This window comes from Sceloporus undulatus, chromosome 5 (assembly GCF_019175285.1).
Source record: "Sceloporus undulatus isolate JIND9_A2432 ecotype Alabama chromosome 5, SceUnd_v1.1, whole genome shotgun sequence".
Taxonomy (NCBI): Eukaryota; Metazoa; Chordata; class Lepidosauria; order Squamata; family Phrynosomatidae; genus Sceloporus; species Sceloporus undulatus.
The window spans coordinates 125,830,660-125,848,219 of NC_056526.1; the positions used below are offsets into that span (position 1 = coordinate 125,830,660).

Here is a 17,560-nt window from a genome sequence, read left to right on the forward strand (position 1 = left end):
ACACACACACACACACACACACACACACACACACACACACACACACACACCGGTACAAATGTAGGACAAAATTTTCAAATGGAGGACACTTTTTAAAAAAAAATTGGAGAACACATGAAAAAATTAGCTGATTTTTTTAAAAAAATGTTAATATAAATGTCCCCCTTCTTTAATTTAATTTATTTAATTATTTATTTTTTGGCTTCGGCCCCCCAGTTGTCTGAGGGACAGCAACCCGGCCCCCGGGTTAAAAAGGTTGCCTACCCTTGCCTGCCGCTTGCCCACCGCTTGCCCCCGCTTGTTCCCCCTTGCCCGCCTCCTCCTGATAGGCCAAAGGCCCTGTGCCCTTGCGCGAGAGGCCAAAGGCCCTGGTGGCAATCAGCAGCAGGACTGGGCTGGGGCCGGTCCCAAGGCCTCGCCAGGCCGGATCCGGCCCACGGGCCGTAGGTTGCCTATCCCTGCACTAAATAAGAGTTAAAGTGTATTACTTACTTGGACCTGTGGATGAGTAAACTCAAGTATTTTGGGTCATTTTTGACTAAAATTTCTAGACTTATACGTGAATATATACTGTAAATCATACATTATTTTATCTGTATGATGGCAAGGAAGAAGTGTGTTTACTACGAACTAGGACTGTGTGTTTTTTGTTTTGCTTATAACCAGATCTGTTTTTTATAAAATGTATTATACCAAGAGTAAATTTTGAAATGAGTAACTGTTTGTCATAATACTCATTACTCCTAGCTGGAAGAGTCCTCGTCCTCTTTCAGCAGATGGAAACTACCGTCCTTTAGCTAAAGCAAGGCAGCAACAGAACATCAGCATGCGGCGGCAAGAAAATCATCGGTGGATGTCTGAACTTTCGTATGTGGAAGAGAAAGAACAATGGCAAGAGCAGATTAATCAGCTGAAAAAACAGCTTGAATTCAGTGCCAACATTTGCCAGACATTAATGCAGGATCAACAGGTAAAATGTAAAAGGCTTTTTGAGTTTTCCCTCCTGTATTCCTGTCTCCTTATACTTTGCCATTGTTTGGACTTATTTCATCTATGACATCATCGTTGAAACAGTCAGGGCTGAAGCCTTTAGAAACTGTCAACGAATTGTTGCATTTTGTGGATTATTTCAACTTTATTTCTTGTTAAATCAAGGGGACCATTACAGACTGTTTCATGTTGTATAGCTCACCAATTGTTCTCTGGGTTTCTCTCCTTCCCATTCTCTGGGTGGCAGGGCAGATCAATCCACTAATGCTGGGTTCTATCCATGCAATGGTTGCGAGGCAGGATCCAAAGCTCTAAACTGTTAACTTTTTTCCATTGGACCCAACTCCTCTTCTCCTTAGTTTTAATTTACCTGCCTTACAAGACAGTTGCAGGCAACCCTTCTCTGAGAGATAGGATAGCAAATTAGGCATTCCACAAGGTCACTGGCAATTAGCACTGCATATTTAGTATCTTCATCTTTGCAAGACGTATGCAAGGCTGCTGGATGGACAGAGCCTAATACTTTTATTAAACATTACATATTAGACAAGTACACATCTGCACAAAGCAGCATTTGGTAGAACTGTGCTGCAAGCAGAGAATGAGAAGTTATACTTACCGTGAAGAGTCATTCTGGAATGGCGGGGCAGAGCAGTCCACAGCCTCCTTAAAAAGGATATAAGCAACACACTGATAGGGCTAGAAAACAAACTGAGGAGAAGGGAAGTTGGGTTCAACAGAAAAAAGTTAACAATTTAGAGCTTTGGACTCCTGCTTCATGACCATTGCGTGGATAGAACCCAGCATCAGTGGATTGCTCTGCCCTGCTATCCCAGAATGACTCTTCATGGTAAGTATAACTTCTTATTCTCTGTATGTTGTGAAGGAGGCATCTGGGAATGGATTAACTCCAATCACAAACCAGTCAGGCTAGAATCATGTTATTTCTAACTACATTAGTTAATTTACTTCCCCTAATTTCTTCTTCTCTTAGCTTACATAGGGTCTTCCATTTTTGTTCTTTTTTGCATGTTTACTATTCCTGAAATTCTTACTTTGATTCCTTACTGTTTATGCATTTTAAAGATGTTTTCCTTACTGTGCTAATCTTTGTCTTCCTGCCTCGAATAAAAATAAGAGATCCTCCTCTCCTTTCCTCTCCTCTCCTCCTACTCTTATTGGCTGACTCTAAGTCTTCTTCCTTCCCATTTTGATTTCAAAAATGGCTTAACTGAACTTAGGCCATTGCTTGAGCAGGAGAGGAAGTAACCGAAAAAATCTGTTTTATGATTGATTAAATCCCTCTTTGAAACATCATAATTATAATCTTTGTTAATATAAATGGATATCCCACCTTGTCAAGGCAGTTGAGCATGTTGCCAAAACAACTCGAGATACAATATTTCCTTGAGCATACTCAGTCTGTTTTCCAGGCTAGTTTAAGTGAATCTGGAAATTAACTATGGTAATGCCTCATTCTTGATCCTCTTATGTATCTCTGACTAGTCATGGACACTGGTTTGTCAGATTCTTTGTTTCACCTGAGAAGCCATACAAAAAGATGGGTTATGTGTGTACATCACAGCAGCTCATGACACATTGCATATTCCTTGGCCATTACATTTCATATTCAGCAAGGACAAGAGCCACCTTGGTGGTCTTTTCTCCTGTTGCTTTACTTTTGGGAATCTGAAAGCCAGTCTATACGATACTGTTGTTAAGATTTAACAACTGATATTATTGTTATTTTTTATACTGTTGATTCTATGTAATCCTTTTTTTTTACTTGATTTTTTTTATTTTGCTCTACTCTTAAGTATGTGGCCAAGAGAAATAAAATGTTTTAAATAACAAATGTTTATGAGAATTAAATTTGAATTTACATGTATTTTTCTTTGCAGACTCTTTCCTGCCTATTGCAAACCCTGCTTACTGGTCCATACAGTGTGATGCCTAGTAATGTTGCTTCACCACAAGTACATCTTATAATGCATCAGTTAAATCAATGCTATACGCAACTGACCTGGCAACAAAATAATGTTCAAAGGTATTCATTTGAAGTTTGTGTTTGCCCTACCTCACTACTGATCATATACATCATATGGTAGAAAGTATTTTGCTAATAAAAAAGGAGAGTGGAGTGTTTTTGAACCACAGTACAGTGGTGCCTCGGGTTACGAAATTAATTCGTTCCGCGGCTAATTTCGTAACCCGAAAAACCTTCGTAACCCGAATTGCCATAGGCGCTAATGGGAAAAAAAGCCGCGGCTCTGCCGCGGCTCCATTTAAACAGCGCCAGGGTTTTTTCATAACCCGAAAAAACCTTCGTAACCCGAAACAATAAATCCCTATGGGATTTATTCGTATCCCGAAAAATTCGTAACCTGGGTAATTCGTATCCCGAGGTACCACTGTAAAGCCAAAAGGATACTATAGTAAGGTGTGTCATATAATATTAAACAATTAACATTTCTGTACCATTTGTATTAATTTGGAAGAAATGAGAACATCATAATGGTCTTTCTTTGATGGTGTTTGTGTTGGGATATAAGATCAGTTAGAGCTCTTGTTATGTTTTTTTCTCTCTGCTTAAACTGAAATTTGGAAACTAGGAACATTTGAAATTCAGGACTAGATATAGTCTTATTTATTAGAATTTGCTTACAGCCTGACATCTCTCTGTTTTTCTTAATTGTTTTTCTTAGTTATTTGAAATAACACTTCACACAAAATCAGTTCTATAATTCACTTTTAAAAGAACATTGTTAATTTCCTAGGTTGAAGCAAATGTTAAATGATTTAATGCAGCAGCAAGAGCAGCAACAGCAAGCAAGAACAGCCAAAAAGGAAAAAAACAGCAGGGCACCCCCACCCTCATCACCAACTATGTTTTGTCCCTTCAGTTTTCCTTCCCAGACAATGAACTTATTCAGCATGCCTGGATTCACAAATTTCTCATCTTTTCCATCAGGTAGGCATTTCAGAACTGCATGGGAAACCTTAAAATTGCTAGCAGAGGATCTCCATGGGTTTTACTTTTTGTTCCTAGATGAATGCTGGAGAAGCAGTGTTTCACCAGCAAAGAGCAAAGGCTCTTCTAATTCTTCTAAAGACAAGTTCTTTTTTACCATTTAACGTCATTGTAGTGACTTGGAATCTGCTTTACTTTCTAATATACAGCAAACTGTTCTTTGTCATATTTGTCCTAGACATGTATTGTGGCCTTACTTTAATGCTTCTTACTAACATAATATTTAAACCCCAAAATTTGGAATGTCAGAAAGGAATTATGATTAAAAAGTATCAGCATTCACAGTAGCCTAGTTTTATGATGTTTCTAGGGCTGAAGCAGATTGGCTGCTCCAGCCTTGATAGACCCGGGACTACAGTGACCAGACAGCCCACTCTGAAAGTGACCAGCTGCCATGGTTTCAAATGAGATGCTGGCAAGGAGAGCTTTTTCCACACTTCTTTTTCCAGCAACTTTAGGCTGCCTTAGGCGGCCTCAGAGTGGCTTCTGACTGCTCCAGAGACATGCGTTATTTGCATACTCTGCCCCTGAAATGGCTGGAAGCCACTCTGTTTGCCCGTCTGTTTTGGGTCTTACTGTGCGTTTAAGTATAATAATTTTGCATACATTAGTGTTACTGTATTTATATATCTGTGAAGATAAAAGATTTATTTAACATTATTGTAACTCAGATTTATGAAGAATTATATTAGCCATTCTGTTTTCTGAATAATGGCCTAAGGCCATTATTGTAATATTAGTAGATAAAGAGGGGGGGGGATTCAGATATACATCCACCACCCTTTTTTTTTGTTGTTGCAAAAAAACAGATTTTCTCTTTTTCAAAGAAAGTAATAGGATAATTTGCTTATGCTCATAAGCACCTGTGGAGGAAATTTGCTGTATCTTGATCAAAAAAATGGCATAGAGAGAAACATTAGAACTGAAAAAGAATAATTGGTTTCCTTGTTTAAAATGACTGGCATTTGCTGGGTTCTCTAAATGGCCATTGTGTTGCAAATAGGTGCGGTTTCTCAGATGGCTGCTTGATTTTATGCCTGTCTGGGTTGCTCTGACTGGAAGTGTTTTACAAAGGTTGGCAATCTCATCTGATTGAGAAGTAGCAACTAGAAAGTTAAGAGCAGCCTCCTCTCCCTCCCTAGCCCCTTCTAATTGTTTGTAGACACTCACTGGGTCTGAGGTTATTGCTTTAGGCTATATGAACTGGCATCTTGAAGAGAGCTCAGTAGCTTCAGCCTTTTTGAGGTCAGAGAGGGAATGGAGGTCAAAAACATACTGCAGAAATCACACTTTTGTTTTGTCAATATTCCCCATTCCCAACCCCAAAAAGGCACACTACAAACACCAGCCTTCTGGGTTGGGAAGCCCAGTTCCAGGACCTCTGCCCAGGAGGTCGAGCCCAACAGAGCAAGTCCACAGTATTAAGTGATTAGAACCTGACACCATCAATTTAGCACTCCTTGACTTACAGAGATTTCAGGGGGGGCTCACTTTCTAGTCTGCACAGACAATGACACTTGAGAATCACACTTGTTCAGACAAGGAGGATCCCTCTCCCTCTCTTGCCACAAGGAAGCTCATCAACATCTCTCTTGGGCAGAGAAGAATATCCACTCCATCTCAGCCCAGCACATTCAGGGCTCTTAGGACATGGAGGCAGACTCCCTAAGCAACTTCACTTTACATCTGGAGTAATAGACTGTCTTTCACCAGCTCCAGGTACACTTTGGTTACCTGCAGGTTGACCCCTTTGTATCTGCTACAAACTGCAAACTCCCTAAGTACCTCATCAGGTTCCACTCTCTCAAAGCTGAAGCCCAGGATGTTCTCAAGACGCCTTAGTTTCCAGGGATGCTGTATGCCTTTCCCCGAATTTCTGAGTTCTCAGGAACATCAGACACGAAAAAGCAACAATTATTTTCATAGCTCACCACACTGGTTTTGCAGGCATTTTGTTTTCTCAGCTACTAGCTCTGGTGACCTGGGACCCTGTAGCTCTTCCAGTCCTGCCCAGTGTCCTCAGTCAGGGCCCCATTCTCCATCCAGATATGGGGTGGTTCCACTTAGCTGCTTTGCAACTGAACAGAAGTCGTATATGAGAACAGGCTATTCTGATAAGGTATTAAACACTCTCCTAGTCTCCCAATGATGTTCCATCCTCAAGATATATGAGACAACCTGGAAAGCTTTTCTCAAGTGCTCTTGGGAAAAAAATCAGTTTCGCCACTTAAAGAAAGATTTTGGATTTCTTCCAAACAGGTCTTGATCTAGGATTCAAGCCCAACACCTTACAGTGCCTGTAGAAAAACAGTGACCCAAGCTGGATGTTAGAAGTGCTCTAAAATTGTACATCAGGCACTTCAGACCATTTTGGAGATCAGAAGCACTTTTTGTTTCCTTTTTACCCTTTTCACTAGGGAAGACGGTTTTTCCCTCTATTCTAATCTGATCGATCAAAGCATGTGTTTTTCTGGTTTACAAGTTTCTGGACTTCCCAAACTACAAAATATGATAGCTCATTCAACCAGATCAGCAACCACACCACCAGCTTTTTCAGCTAATGCTCCCCTGGAGGAAATTTGAAGAGCAGCTACTTGGGCTATTCCTTCTACTTTCACTAAACAATTAAGCTAGATAAATTTGCCTTAGCCAGGGCAACCTTTAGCAGAAGGGTGCTCCAGCAGGTACTCTCAGCTTAATTGGTTTTTCTTGCCACTGTTCCTCCCATGTCCTCTCTGTGAAAGCTTGTGCTACCAACTTCTTTCTTTCTCTCAATTAGCCTCAAAGACCTTAAAACCTGTGGATGTATATTTCTGTATATTGGTAAAGCCATCTCATTGGAACATCCTCTGATTTGCTGTGAACCATTGCTTCTATCAGTTCAGAGTTGCCCCATGTTTATTCACAAGAATCAGAGCAATGGTTGAGGTCTTTCTGTATGCAAGAATTGTGACAATTTACGCTTTACGTTGAAGATTAGCTGCTGACAGGAAGCTTGAGCAGGAGCAACACTGTATACTGAGCCTTCTGGGGCAAATATGCCTCTGTGTAAACACTGAAAAGTTGTATCTCATGCCATTCATAAGTGCAAGGTTAGAATCAACTGTTTTTCACTCAAAACCCCCCCCCCCCCCAAAAAAAAAGAGAGTCGTGCGGTTAGAACAGTTCAAGAGTCTTAAGGAAACATGCTTTGCTCCTCCCATTCAGTATCTTTTTGGCTTGATGCTCTCCATTGTGGGGTTGGATTTGCACATCTCTGTGTAAGGACCCTCTCCATAGCTGATTCATATCCCATTCCAATGGAGAGGTGGACAGTCCAATGAAGTGAAAGTTGTTACCATCTATGATTTCACAGGACCATTCCATATGGGACAGGACATATTGATACTTAACCTTTCCCCTAATCCTGACACCATTATAGAACAATCCTTGAGCACAATAAAAAAGGTTCTCTTGCTTACACTATTGGAAAAACCAATGGAACTCTGCTATGCAGTGTTTTTTCCTGCTAACATGGTGGAGTAAGGTGATAATGTAGAAATTTCTGCAGTTTATATACTAGTTGATTTTTATCCCTCTCAAACAAACAAACAAGCTTCATTTATATATCACTTCATACTGCCTAACCAGTTACTAAGCGGTTTACAACTGTAAGCTAATTTGCTCCCAACAATCTGGGTACTCATTTTAGCGACCTCGGAAGGATGCAAGCATGAGTCGAGCTTGAACCCTTTTGCTGGTCTTCAACTCACAACTGTATGGTTTTGAGTGAGTGGCTGCAGTACAGGCATTTAACCACTGCGCCACCAGGGTTCTCCAGAAATCACGAGCAATGTGTTTCAAATAGTATGAGCTGTGCAAGTGGTTCTCTTTGTGGCCTTATGAGGATAGATTGAGGAGTGATCATAAGGACAAAATGCATAGTACATCCATGGAATCCTTGGAGAAAGATGGGATCTAAATTTAATAAACCATTAATAGGTTAGCTAGCACTTTATATTCTTGCATTTTGTAAGATTTTGTAATGAGTCATCTGTTTCTGATTCGATTTCCTTTCATAGGCATCAACTTCAGCCCAATGTTTCCATCTGGTTTGGGGGAATTCCCCCAAAACTGTAATGTTCAGAACAATGAGCAGCAGCCACCCTTAGAACATAACACTACTGGGAAAACTGACAACATGGCATTTCCAAAACCATTTGAAAGTAGTTCTACTTCTGGAGCAGAGAAACCAAGGTATTTTAAATTCAGTTGAGCTGTTTGTGAGCAACATTTTTTGTAACCCGTGCCTGCATTTGGAAGAAGAAAAATGTAATTAAATTTGTTGAAGTGTATTTTTCCTCTCACTTCATTATGTGTGAAACAGTGCTTTGAATATTAATTTTGTAGTTAGCTAATAAAAACTTGGTTTAAATTATGGGTCGTGAAAGTGTGGGCTACATACTGGTGTAAGCCAATAGACCTCTCAGTTTCTTTTTGTAGGTCCCTGAGCCTACAAAAGTAAGCACCACCAAAATTATAATTACAAAGAAAAGTATGATTACAATGGAAAGAAACAGGGGGAAAAAAAGGAATGGGAACAAGTGTTAGGCTTATATACTGATGTAAAGCTGACTACATTTCTAGAAACATGTTTTCTTGAAGTTGACCTCATTGGGCAGTTTTTTATTGCTTGATTTACACAGGACAATGTAGCTCTTTGTTCCATTCAAATCTTAATTCCAATACTATCAAATTTAATGCTTTCCCAGAAACATTTATAAATTGAATTTGCTGGCTTCAGTATCTCTTGAGACATGATCAATGTTTTCAGCACAGTGGGGTGGATGAGGTACTCAAAGTTGAGTGTCCACATATAGATACTGAAGAGTGTTGCAATTGTAAATATTGTCTTATTACACTTGTTGGTAACTGGCAGACTGTGGGCTGAAACAGACAGGCCAAATGGTTGGCCTTCAGGCTGTGTTGGGGGCATGGTGTTTAGATGACACACTCGCCGAATGCAGCCCAAAGCTATCTCGGCAACGCACCAACCATCTTGAAGAGGAGTGGAAAAAAACCACTCCTTTTCAGAAACTGGTTTAAAACACTGGCAAAAGGGTGGATTGGGGTTACAGGCATGTGGTTGCTGTGGCTCCGGTGTGAGCAGTGCCGGGGAGGCCCCAATCCACCATTTTTGGGCGGTCTGTTTCGCCGCTGTGATAGTGAAAATTCTTGATCCGAACCAATTGATCTAAAATATAAAACCCACAGTCAGTCAATTTTTTCCATAAAAAAAGAGTTGTCTCACAGTCTTCAACTTAGAATTATCCCATAGAGATAGTTTAGCATGATGGTATCAAATTGTTATTGAAAAGCTATTGTACACCAAGCTACCCTGACAGTAGAGATTTCAAGAGTCACCATCCCTTTCTGCCTTAAATGAACAGTATATTCTGGCAGTCCATCGAGAAAGAAGTTCTAAGTAAATGGTTTCCAAGATTTGTCAAGGAGATTTATCTAAATTAGATCATGTTTCCCAGCTTTTGATGTAAACTCAAATTTGGGAAATTAAATCCACTTTCTGCAAAGGAAAATTGTGTCTTGTTGAAAAACAGGTTGATAAAGCCCCCATATAGATCTCCTAAAATTGGATTAATTTTGTAAAAATAAACCTTAGGAAGATACAGGGTGACACCTGAGAGAACATAATATGTCCATGGCACATCATTCATCTTTAGTATATTATCTTACTTCAGCTGTTGTTCCTCCGGATTTGCAGGAGATCCATTCCGGACCCCCACCCGCAAATTCAAAATTTTGCAAATATTCAAATTACATTAGAATGGCACTTGAATATTTCCCTCCCCTCCCTCCGTCCTTACCTACTTCATCCCCTCCAGGCTGCTTCTCGCACTGGCTGTGAAAAAGGCCTTGCAGCAGCCGACACACCCAAGAGAAGGTAACATTGGCCTCGAGAAAGCCATGCTGGCCTTGCAACAACCGGCAAAACCAAAACGAGACCACACTGGCCTGGAAAAAGCTGCAGTGGCCTTGTGGCAGCTGGCATAAACAAAAATAAACTCTGCCTAATGTTTTCTGTGTATTAATCCAGAATTGCCTTGCAGCAGCCGGCACAACCAGGAAAAAGCCGCGCTGGCCTAGAGAAGGCCGATGCAGTCAAGAGAAACCGCGAATGGCAAGTCTGCAAATATGGAGGGACAACTGTAATATGAATGGTGCCTCCTTACCAAATATAATGTAGTCAGAAGTATTTTAATTATTTGAATAATATCCTGAATCTATACTGTTTAAATACCTAACAGCTTCTAGACATTAGCAACACTGTGAAGAACCAAGATGGAGTATTAACTTTAGCAGGCATAGCCTCAGATTTAGGCAGATTAACAGAATAGCCAGGATCATGAAGCTATTAATCCTGTCAATTTTGGTACAGAAGATTATAGCCTAGAAGTAAACAGGAGGAGATCCATAGTACACAAAACTGCCTAATGTTTTCTGTGTATTAACCCAGACATTGCTCAATTTTGCTTAACTGCACGTGTGAGTGTTTTATAAACAAAGATCAAATAACAGAGGAGAAAGAGAAGATCCCTGTTATGTAGCCCTTTTAGATTAAAAAATGTCAGAAAGTATCCCATTTGTAATCACTCTTGCCTTCAGAGAGTGATTTTAAAAAAAAATCTGAATCCATTTGAAACATTCTGAAGAAAAATCCACCAGTTAATTTTTTCAAGTGCTTTTCAGCATCAAGTGGAATAAAGGCAACAAGAATCAGATCTTAAAATAATAAATTTGACTAATCTTAAATTGTATCGACTCTAAGTACATTTTGAAGATTATTAGACATTCTCTGAATTAATTTTTTTATCAGCATATAATAAAAAGATTTGTGCATAGTTCACACATCTAGTATGATTTTTGCCGGTTCTATGATGCCTTCATAAAAAGAGCTAGAAAAGAGCCAGACTTTAAATTAAAGTCTTTTGATACAAACAAAAAATTCTGGAAACCGATATAGTTTCTAATCAGTATGAGAACTATCTGGTCTCAGGGCTTTTCTATTTCTTACAGCTTGAGTAACATTTTTAGTCTCTTACATTCACAAGAGTGTTTTCAAAGAGTGTTTATGTTACATATTCATTTGTAGCAGAAAAGAAAAATTTCTTGGATTCAAATTGATATCTTTCATTATAGTACAAAGATTCTTCTGTGGACCTTTACTTAGTGGAATAAAGTTGAGTTTTGTTGCTTATCTGTGTGCTAACTCAGAAGCACTCTGAATCTGAGTGTTTGCACTTCTCAGATATTGTTTAACCATGATTAATATTTAAGGCTGAAACATTGTAAAACAGAGTGCACAACTGCTGTGCTGAAAGAGGATAATTTTGCCATTCCACAGGCTGCTCCCAGATTTCTATTTGGTGAAAGGATAATCCATCTGTAGTTGGCTCTGTTTCCAGCCTGCGAAAGGCAAGCTATCATATGGCCAAAGCATTCACCTTGTAGCATAGAAGAAAGAGTGCTGATTTTAAATGTTCTTTGGTTTTTACTTGTTTGGTAATAAAATGTCTTTTTTTTAATGCTTCCGTCTTCCCACCTCCATACTGTGGTTCTGGAAGGTGTTATAAACTTCTCTGTTTTTGTTAAGAGGTCAGAGGCAGCCTGAAGAGGAGCTGGAGAATAGATCAGCTTTGTTAAATGAACATCAGAGAGGAGGGAAAGAGAAACAGTTGTTCCTCAAGACTGGATTCACAGTACCAGTACAAAATAAAGCATGCGGTATTCACAAAAACCATCTTGATACCAGCAGAAGAAGAGAATTTGACGAAGAATCTCTAGAGAGCTATAGTAGCATGCCAGATCCAGTTGATCCAACTACTGTGACTAAAACATTTAAACCCAGAAAAGCATCTGCACAGGCTAGTCTGGCTTCCAAAGACAAAACACCGAAGTCCAAGAACAAGAGGAGTTCTTCTCAGTTGAAAAACCGGGCTAGAACAAATGGTATGCCCACATTATGCAAGCATGATTTGAAATGGTTTGTTTTTGCTAGTATATGGAATTCTTGGGAAATCGTGTACCAAGACCTGAGCCAGGGTTGCCCTTTTGCAACATCAAACTCCACTGCCAAGATGAACATTTCTTGTTTATTATCTTTAACATAAGTCCTCTCATTTCTAGCCCTTACCTTGGCAATGTAATCACTAACTACACACATCCTGATGGCTAGTTAGTCCTCTTTCCCTTTCACGTAGGTAGATATGCTTGCCCTTTATAGCCACTTCAGTGGCTTATTTTTGTGGTGTTTGCCATATATATATATATTTAAAATAAATAGTAAAGTTGATAATTACTTAAAGATAACATATGATGTGCATAGTCTGCACGCCCTTCTCACGAAGTGGCCAGAAGGCACTTTTTGGCTTGTGTGTTTCAGGCCTAAGTCTAATCCTTTTTAGTTGAATTTGGTCACTCTGATTTGTATCTTGATTTCCCCAGAATCTGCTAATTGAGAACGTCAATATGCAAGGATCATTGAACTGAAATTATATTTGCCTGAAAGTTTTAAATCTAAAATAACTTTTAATGCAAGTTTTTAAAAACATCTTTTCATTTTAAGGATTTGAAAGTGCCAGTGTTTCTAGTACATGTGAGCCTTACAAGAGTAATAGGAGCAGACACTCAACGCGGAAAGAAGAAATTGTTCAAGCAAAAGTGTTCAGTAAAAAGAATCGGGAACAGCTTGAAAAAATAATTAAATACAGTAGATCATCAGAAATGTCTTCAGGTATTTAAAAAAATTTAAAAGATTGCAATGAAAGTGAATCAGTTCATTTGTTATTTAATGTGTACGTAAGAGAAACTAGGATCAAAGTTTTCTGACAATGATGCATCATGTTAATGTGACAGTTACTTGCTATTACCAAATCTCCACTGAACATGTGTAGATGGAAAATTATGGATATTAAATATCTATGGAAATCCTACTCCATCTTCCTATTATATTATACTGTACTTTTTAATAAAAATTCTTAGTGTTTTATTGAAATGTTGGTTCCTTTTTAAAGAGAGAGACCATTATTGAACAAAAAGTCACCCTCTCCTTCAGAGTTTGGGAACAGCAAGTAACAGGTAAAGAATTAATTGTGATTAATTATTTGTTCCAGTAATGAAGGTACAACTAAGATACATTCCAATTATAACTTAACCACTTTACTTCTTTTGTTTTTAGTTACCTTTATACTTTCGGGAATATGACTTCATTAAATAGTGATAGAGAAATACCACATCAGCACTGGTGCATGTTCAGTTATTGTTTTAGAAAGTAACTGAAAGTAACTATTTTAGTTATTTTTGAGTAAATAGAAAACTGTCATCTGGAGCAAGTAGAAGTGTCTTGGAAGTTTGTTTTTTTTCCTCATTTTGAATGTCTCTCACAGCCTATTTAATGAAATCTGCCCTGAATGAGTGTGCTTTTGATTGAAAATTCTTTTGGCCAAAATGATGGTGGCGGTGGTGGTGGTTCGGGGGCTTAAGACACTGGACAGCAAAAGGACAGCATGTGGGCTGCAGCATGCCTGAATTAGACACCCATGATGCACTATTCAGATTTTAATTATATTTTGTACACAAAGTAACCTAGCACTGGCTAATTTGGACATTGTATTCAGTCATAATTTATCACTAGGAGAGCAAACCAAGCTTGCCCACCATTTCTGCTTCTGTTTTTCATCAGCTGCAGTTCATTGTGTTATCTGAATGTAAGGATATTGTAATTAATTTTTTACCATGAAATCCAAACTCAGCAATTAGCAATACATTTTCTGGGCCAACTCCAAAGCATAAAATGCCTTACACAGGTTTTCAAAGCTTCACTTGCCTCTTCATCAGGCAAAGATGTCAAAAATCATACAGGAGAAAAATAGTGATGATGTTAGAGCCACAGGCCTACATTCTGCCCGAGAAGATGTCAGTTAAAGCGGTATTGAGGGATTTCACTGGAAGCAGAGCCCACTTCTCTTATTGGCCATGTGAGAGCTAGAGACATAGAGCAATAAAAGACAGGTAATAAAATTTCATGGCCAATGCAGCTACTCCCAAATTGTTTTTTTTACTATAGTTAACCTTTGTTTATGAAGTTGGATTGCTTTTACTGTCCACAGTTAATTCTAACTACTATCAAGAGTTTAAGTAATCTGCTCAACTGCAGTTAATCTAAAATGGAAACTTAAGAGTCTTCCCATAGCTGCTTGGCAGAAGAGAGGAAGGGAAGGCTCAGCTTCATCATCCACATGCACCCAGCATCCCTTTTTACCAATGTGTGGTGGTTGTGGTGTGTGTGCACATGTGTGTGAGCACACACACACACATTTTCTCTCCCCCTCCTTTTGTGTGGTTCTTTGAAATTGTGGGAGACTATTGAAGTGCTGTATGTCTACTTCATTTTAATTTATACACAAATTACATAAAATTTCTGACCTCAGCAGAATAGGTATGTGGCCAATGAGCCATATATGTGAAATCCCTTTTGGAATCTTTTTTCAAAAACTTACCCGGGTGGTATTCCCCCCCCCCTCAATTTGAGCTTTTGTTAAAAATAATACCCCTAAAATACATGGGCTCTGTGGGGATTGAATTGAAATGTTAAGTAACCTTTCTCCCATTATTTCATTTGGCCTTGCTTTTATTTCTGATATACATTTCTGTGTTTGTCACTGTCTGTCCTTCCCACCCACACCTTTCCTGCAGCACATGCTAGGAGAATACTGCAGCAGTCTAACAGAAATGCATGCATAGAACCACCAGGTAATGCAGTAGCTGCTTAGCTTCTAAGCTAATCTACCTTGATTGTTCGATCGCTTTTCTATTTTTCATAGTTTGCTAGTTGAATTAGGAAAAACTGTACTAATGCAAATTGATTCTGCAAGTTCATGTAATTTGTCTTTACCAGTTTGCTTTTTGTTATTGTTGTTATTGTTACTAGGGTTATAACCGTATCTTCACATCTGGAATGATACAATCTAAATGTATTCTCATGCTGAAGTGATAGTAGTGTGCTTATGTTCATCTGATTTAGTGTTCAACAGTTGCCAGGGGTTGGGAGCTGCATGGGCCACCTGCAGGACCCTAGGGGCTGTATCTTGAGTTCTCACATAAGCTACCCTCCCATGGGGATTTGAAAGAAAATTAGTCATAAAAGAGGCATAGCACTCCACAAGCATCTAGAGCAGTGATGGTGAACCTTTTAGGGACTCAGTGCCCAAATTAAAAGGCCTTCCAGCACTGGATGTTACTCTGTGCCGGGGGCAGGACGTCCAGAGGGTGACAGGACTTCCATCCTTTGGGGGTGGGACTTGCAGGCCGGGACCTCTTCCCCCCGCCCTCTTGGGCCATCAGCTAACTCCGCGGAGGTAGCTGAATGCCCAGGGGGGCAGGGGGGAAGAAGAGGACTATCTTTAAGAGCACAAGAATGCTTTTGACACCATAAACTGACAAAATGATCATGGAACAAATTTTCATAGGCAACAGCCAGCTTCAAAATGTGCATGAAGTATACAGTGGAACTAATAGTATATTATTTATTTATTTATTTCTCACCTCTCCCCATGGATCAAAGCAGGGAGCAACAGCAGACAAACAAATATACAGCATCATTTAAAAATACATCAGTTGTTAAGAACAGAGATCTAAAATACTGAAGCTATTTGAGACTATGGATTGAAACAGCCTAATTCATTCTTTCTTTTTGTTGGGAGCTCAGAGTTTTGGGGAAAATAAAAAATATGCAGTACTTATTTGTAGGAGCCATTTCAGTTTACATTTTTAAATTTGGCATCAGGATCACAATTTGGTTTGATCTTAAAATTATCATGTTCAGTATATTAAATTGAGACAGTTACAAATATTAATTGAATTGACTTTAAATGCTTATATTTCTTGTAAACAATAAAATAAAACAAAAAACTTTCCAAAATTAAACTTTTTTTAAAAAAGCTCTCTAAAAAGTGAAATAGCAGAGAAGTTACTCAACCAGTTATCAAGAGGAAGTTAAGAACTTAATCTTTCTTCCTCTTGTGAAAATGGCAAGCCCCTCATGATTGTTTGAGGGCATGTAAACACTTTTTTGGCTATTCCTTTTTAACTAGAGGGTAGAAGTCAAAACTGAGCATGAACTGCATATAACCCATAAGCCATACATGGCCTACCCCAGTGTACAGAAACTGTAGTGTTGTGATACTTAAGTCTTTCTAATGCATATGTCTTTAGAAATTATTTTTGGGAAGTAAAGAATGCGTAGAGATAGATGAACAGCCTACTTTGTCTTAAACTTTTTATTGATTGTAAAATTTATGAGTGTCCCCCCTCCCCCCAATTTCAAGGAGGGTGGTGTAGTAGGGTAGAGAAACATGAAAACCCCACTTATTTTCTGGATCCCCCCCCCCCATATCCCTGGGATATTCACACCTCTGTCTTTCACAACTAGTACTGTGGAGACCAAGGGTTACTTTGGATCTCTGTTGTAATTTTCAAAGTTTAATGACACTAGCCCCATGCAGCTGACTCTTAAGCATGTTCTTTGAACACATGAAGGGGAGAATAGACTAGCTGCACATCTTCATTTTAGGTTTTTTTCTTCTCATATTAGAGTGATAAATTTGAATAGTAACGCTTCCCCTGTATGTGCATCTTCTCCATGTGTATAAAAAAACCTCAAAATGCCCATATGTGAAAGGAGCTCTCCTGTCCAGTTACACCATACTCCATATGAGGTGAGAGCTGGAACAAGAGATGGTTAGCACAGTTCCCTTCTCAACAGCTGCGCTGACCTTCTGGATTACAACTTTGTGGTATGACTAGTGTTTGGAGAAATCTCACTTCTGTTTAAACTCAGTCAATCACTTTATTTATAGCTTGTCTTTTCCCCAAAAGTAGGACTCAAGGCCACTTACAGAATAAGAGATGCAAGCATGGAATCTGATAGCAGAATATGTTACTTCAGCAAATAAATATTTGAAAGTAAGAGGGATCAAAAGCATAAATGTTGAGGATGGATAGTGTTGGATCCCATTAGATATTGCCACCAAATAATAATGTCCCAATATATTGTGTAGTGTGATCTTACATAGGTGTAAATTTTCAGGGCTGCTATGTTTGGTTAGCTGTGTCTTTAGTGCTCAGGATGAAATAGAGTCTTCCCTCTTCTTCCCCACTCCATCTTTAGTATCCTTAAGTAGGGCCTTTTGTGCAAATGCAATCTATGTAATCTATGAAATACAGTGTTCAGAAATCAATTTGTCACCGTACTGTTAGCTCTGTAAAAGAGCACAAGTATGTTGTTTTGTGCAGTGTTCCCTTTAGGAGTAGGAGTTTCCTTTATAGATGCAGCAGTAATCTCCCATAGAGCACTACCTCCACGAAGATTAGGAAACAGGTATGAGATATACCTGTCTATACTCATGTATAAGTCGAGGGAAGGTTTCAGGTTCAAAATCCTGGATTTTGATATGACCTGTGGATAAGTCGAGGGTAAATTTT

At 39.0% G+C, this 17,560-nt stretch overlaps 1 protein-coding gene across 3 annotated transcripts in view; it reads left to right on the forward strand.

Moving 5' to 3' along the window:
- The window catches only part of LOC121930779 (pericentriolar material 1 protein-like), a 70,603-nt gene that overhangs the window by 37,286 nt on the left and 15,757 nt on the right, over window positions 1-17,560 (forward strand). For all 3 annotated transcript variants that reach the window (XM_042467629.1, XM_042467627.1, XM_042467630.1), the window contains 7 exons: window positions 748-970; window positions 2,892-3,037; window positions 3,768-3,961; window positions 8,083-8,257; window positions 11,673-12,028; window positions 12,645-12,812; window positions 14,774-14,830. In XM_042467629.1, coding sequence (XP_042323563.1) covers window positions 748-970; window positions 2,892-3,037; window positions 3,768-3,961; window positions 8,083-8,257; window positions 11,673-12,028; window positions 12,645-12,812; window positions 14,774-14,830 — 1,319 coding nt within the window. The remainder of the gene's footprint in view (window positions 1-747; window positions 971-2,891; window positions 3,038-3,767; window positions 3,962-8,082; window positions 8,258-11,672; window positions 12,029-12,644; window positions 12,813-14,773; window positions 14,831-17,560) is intronic.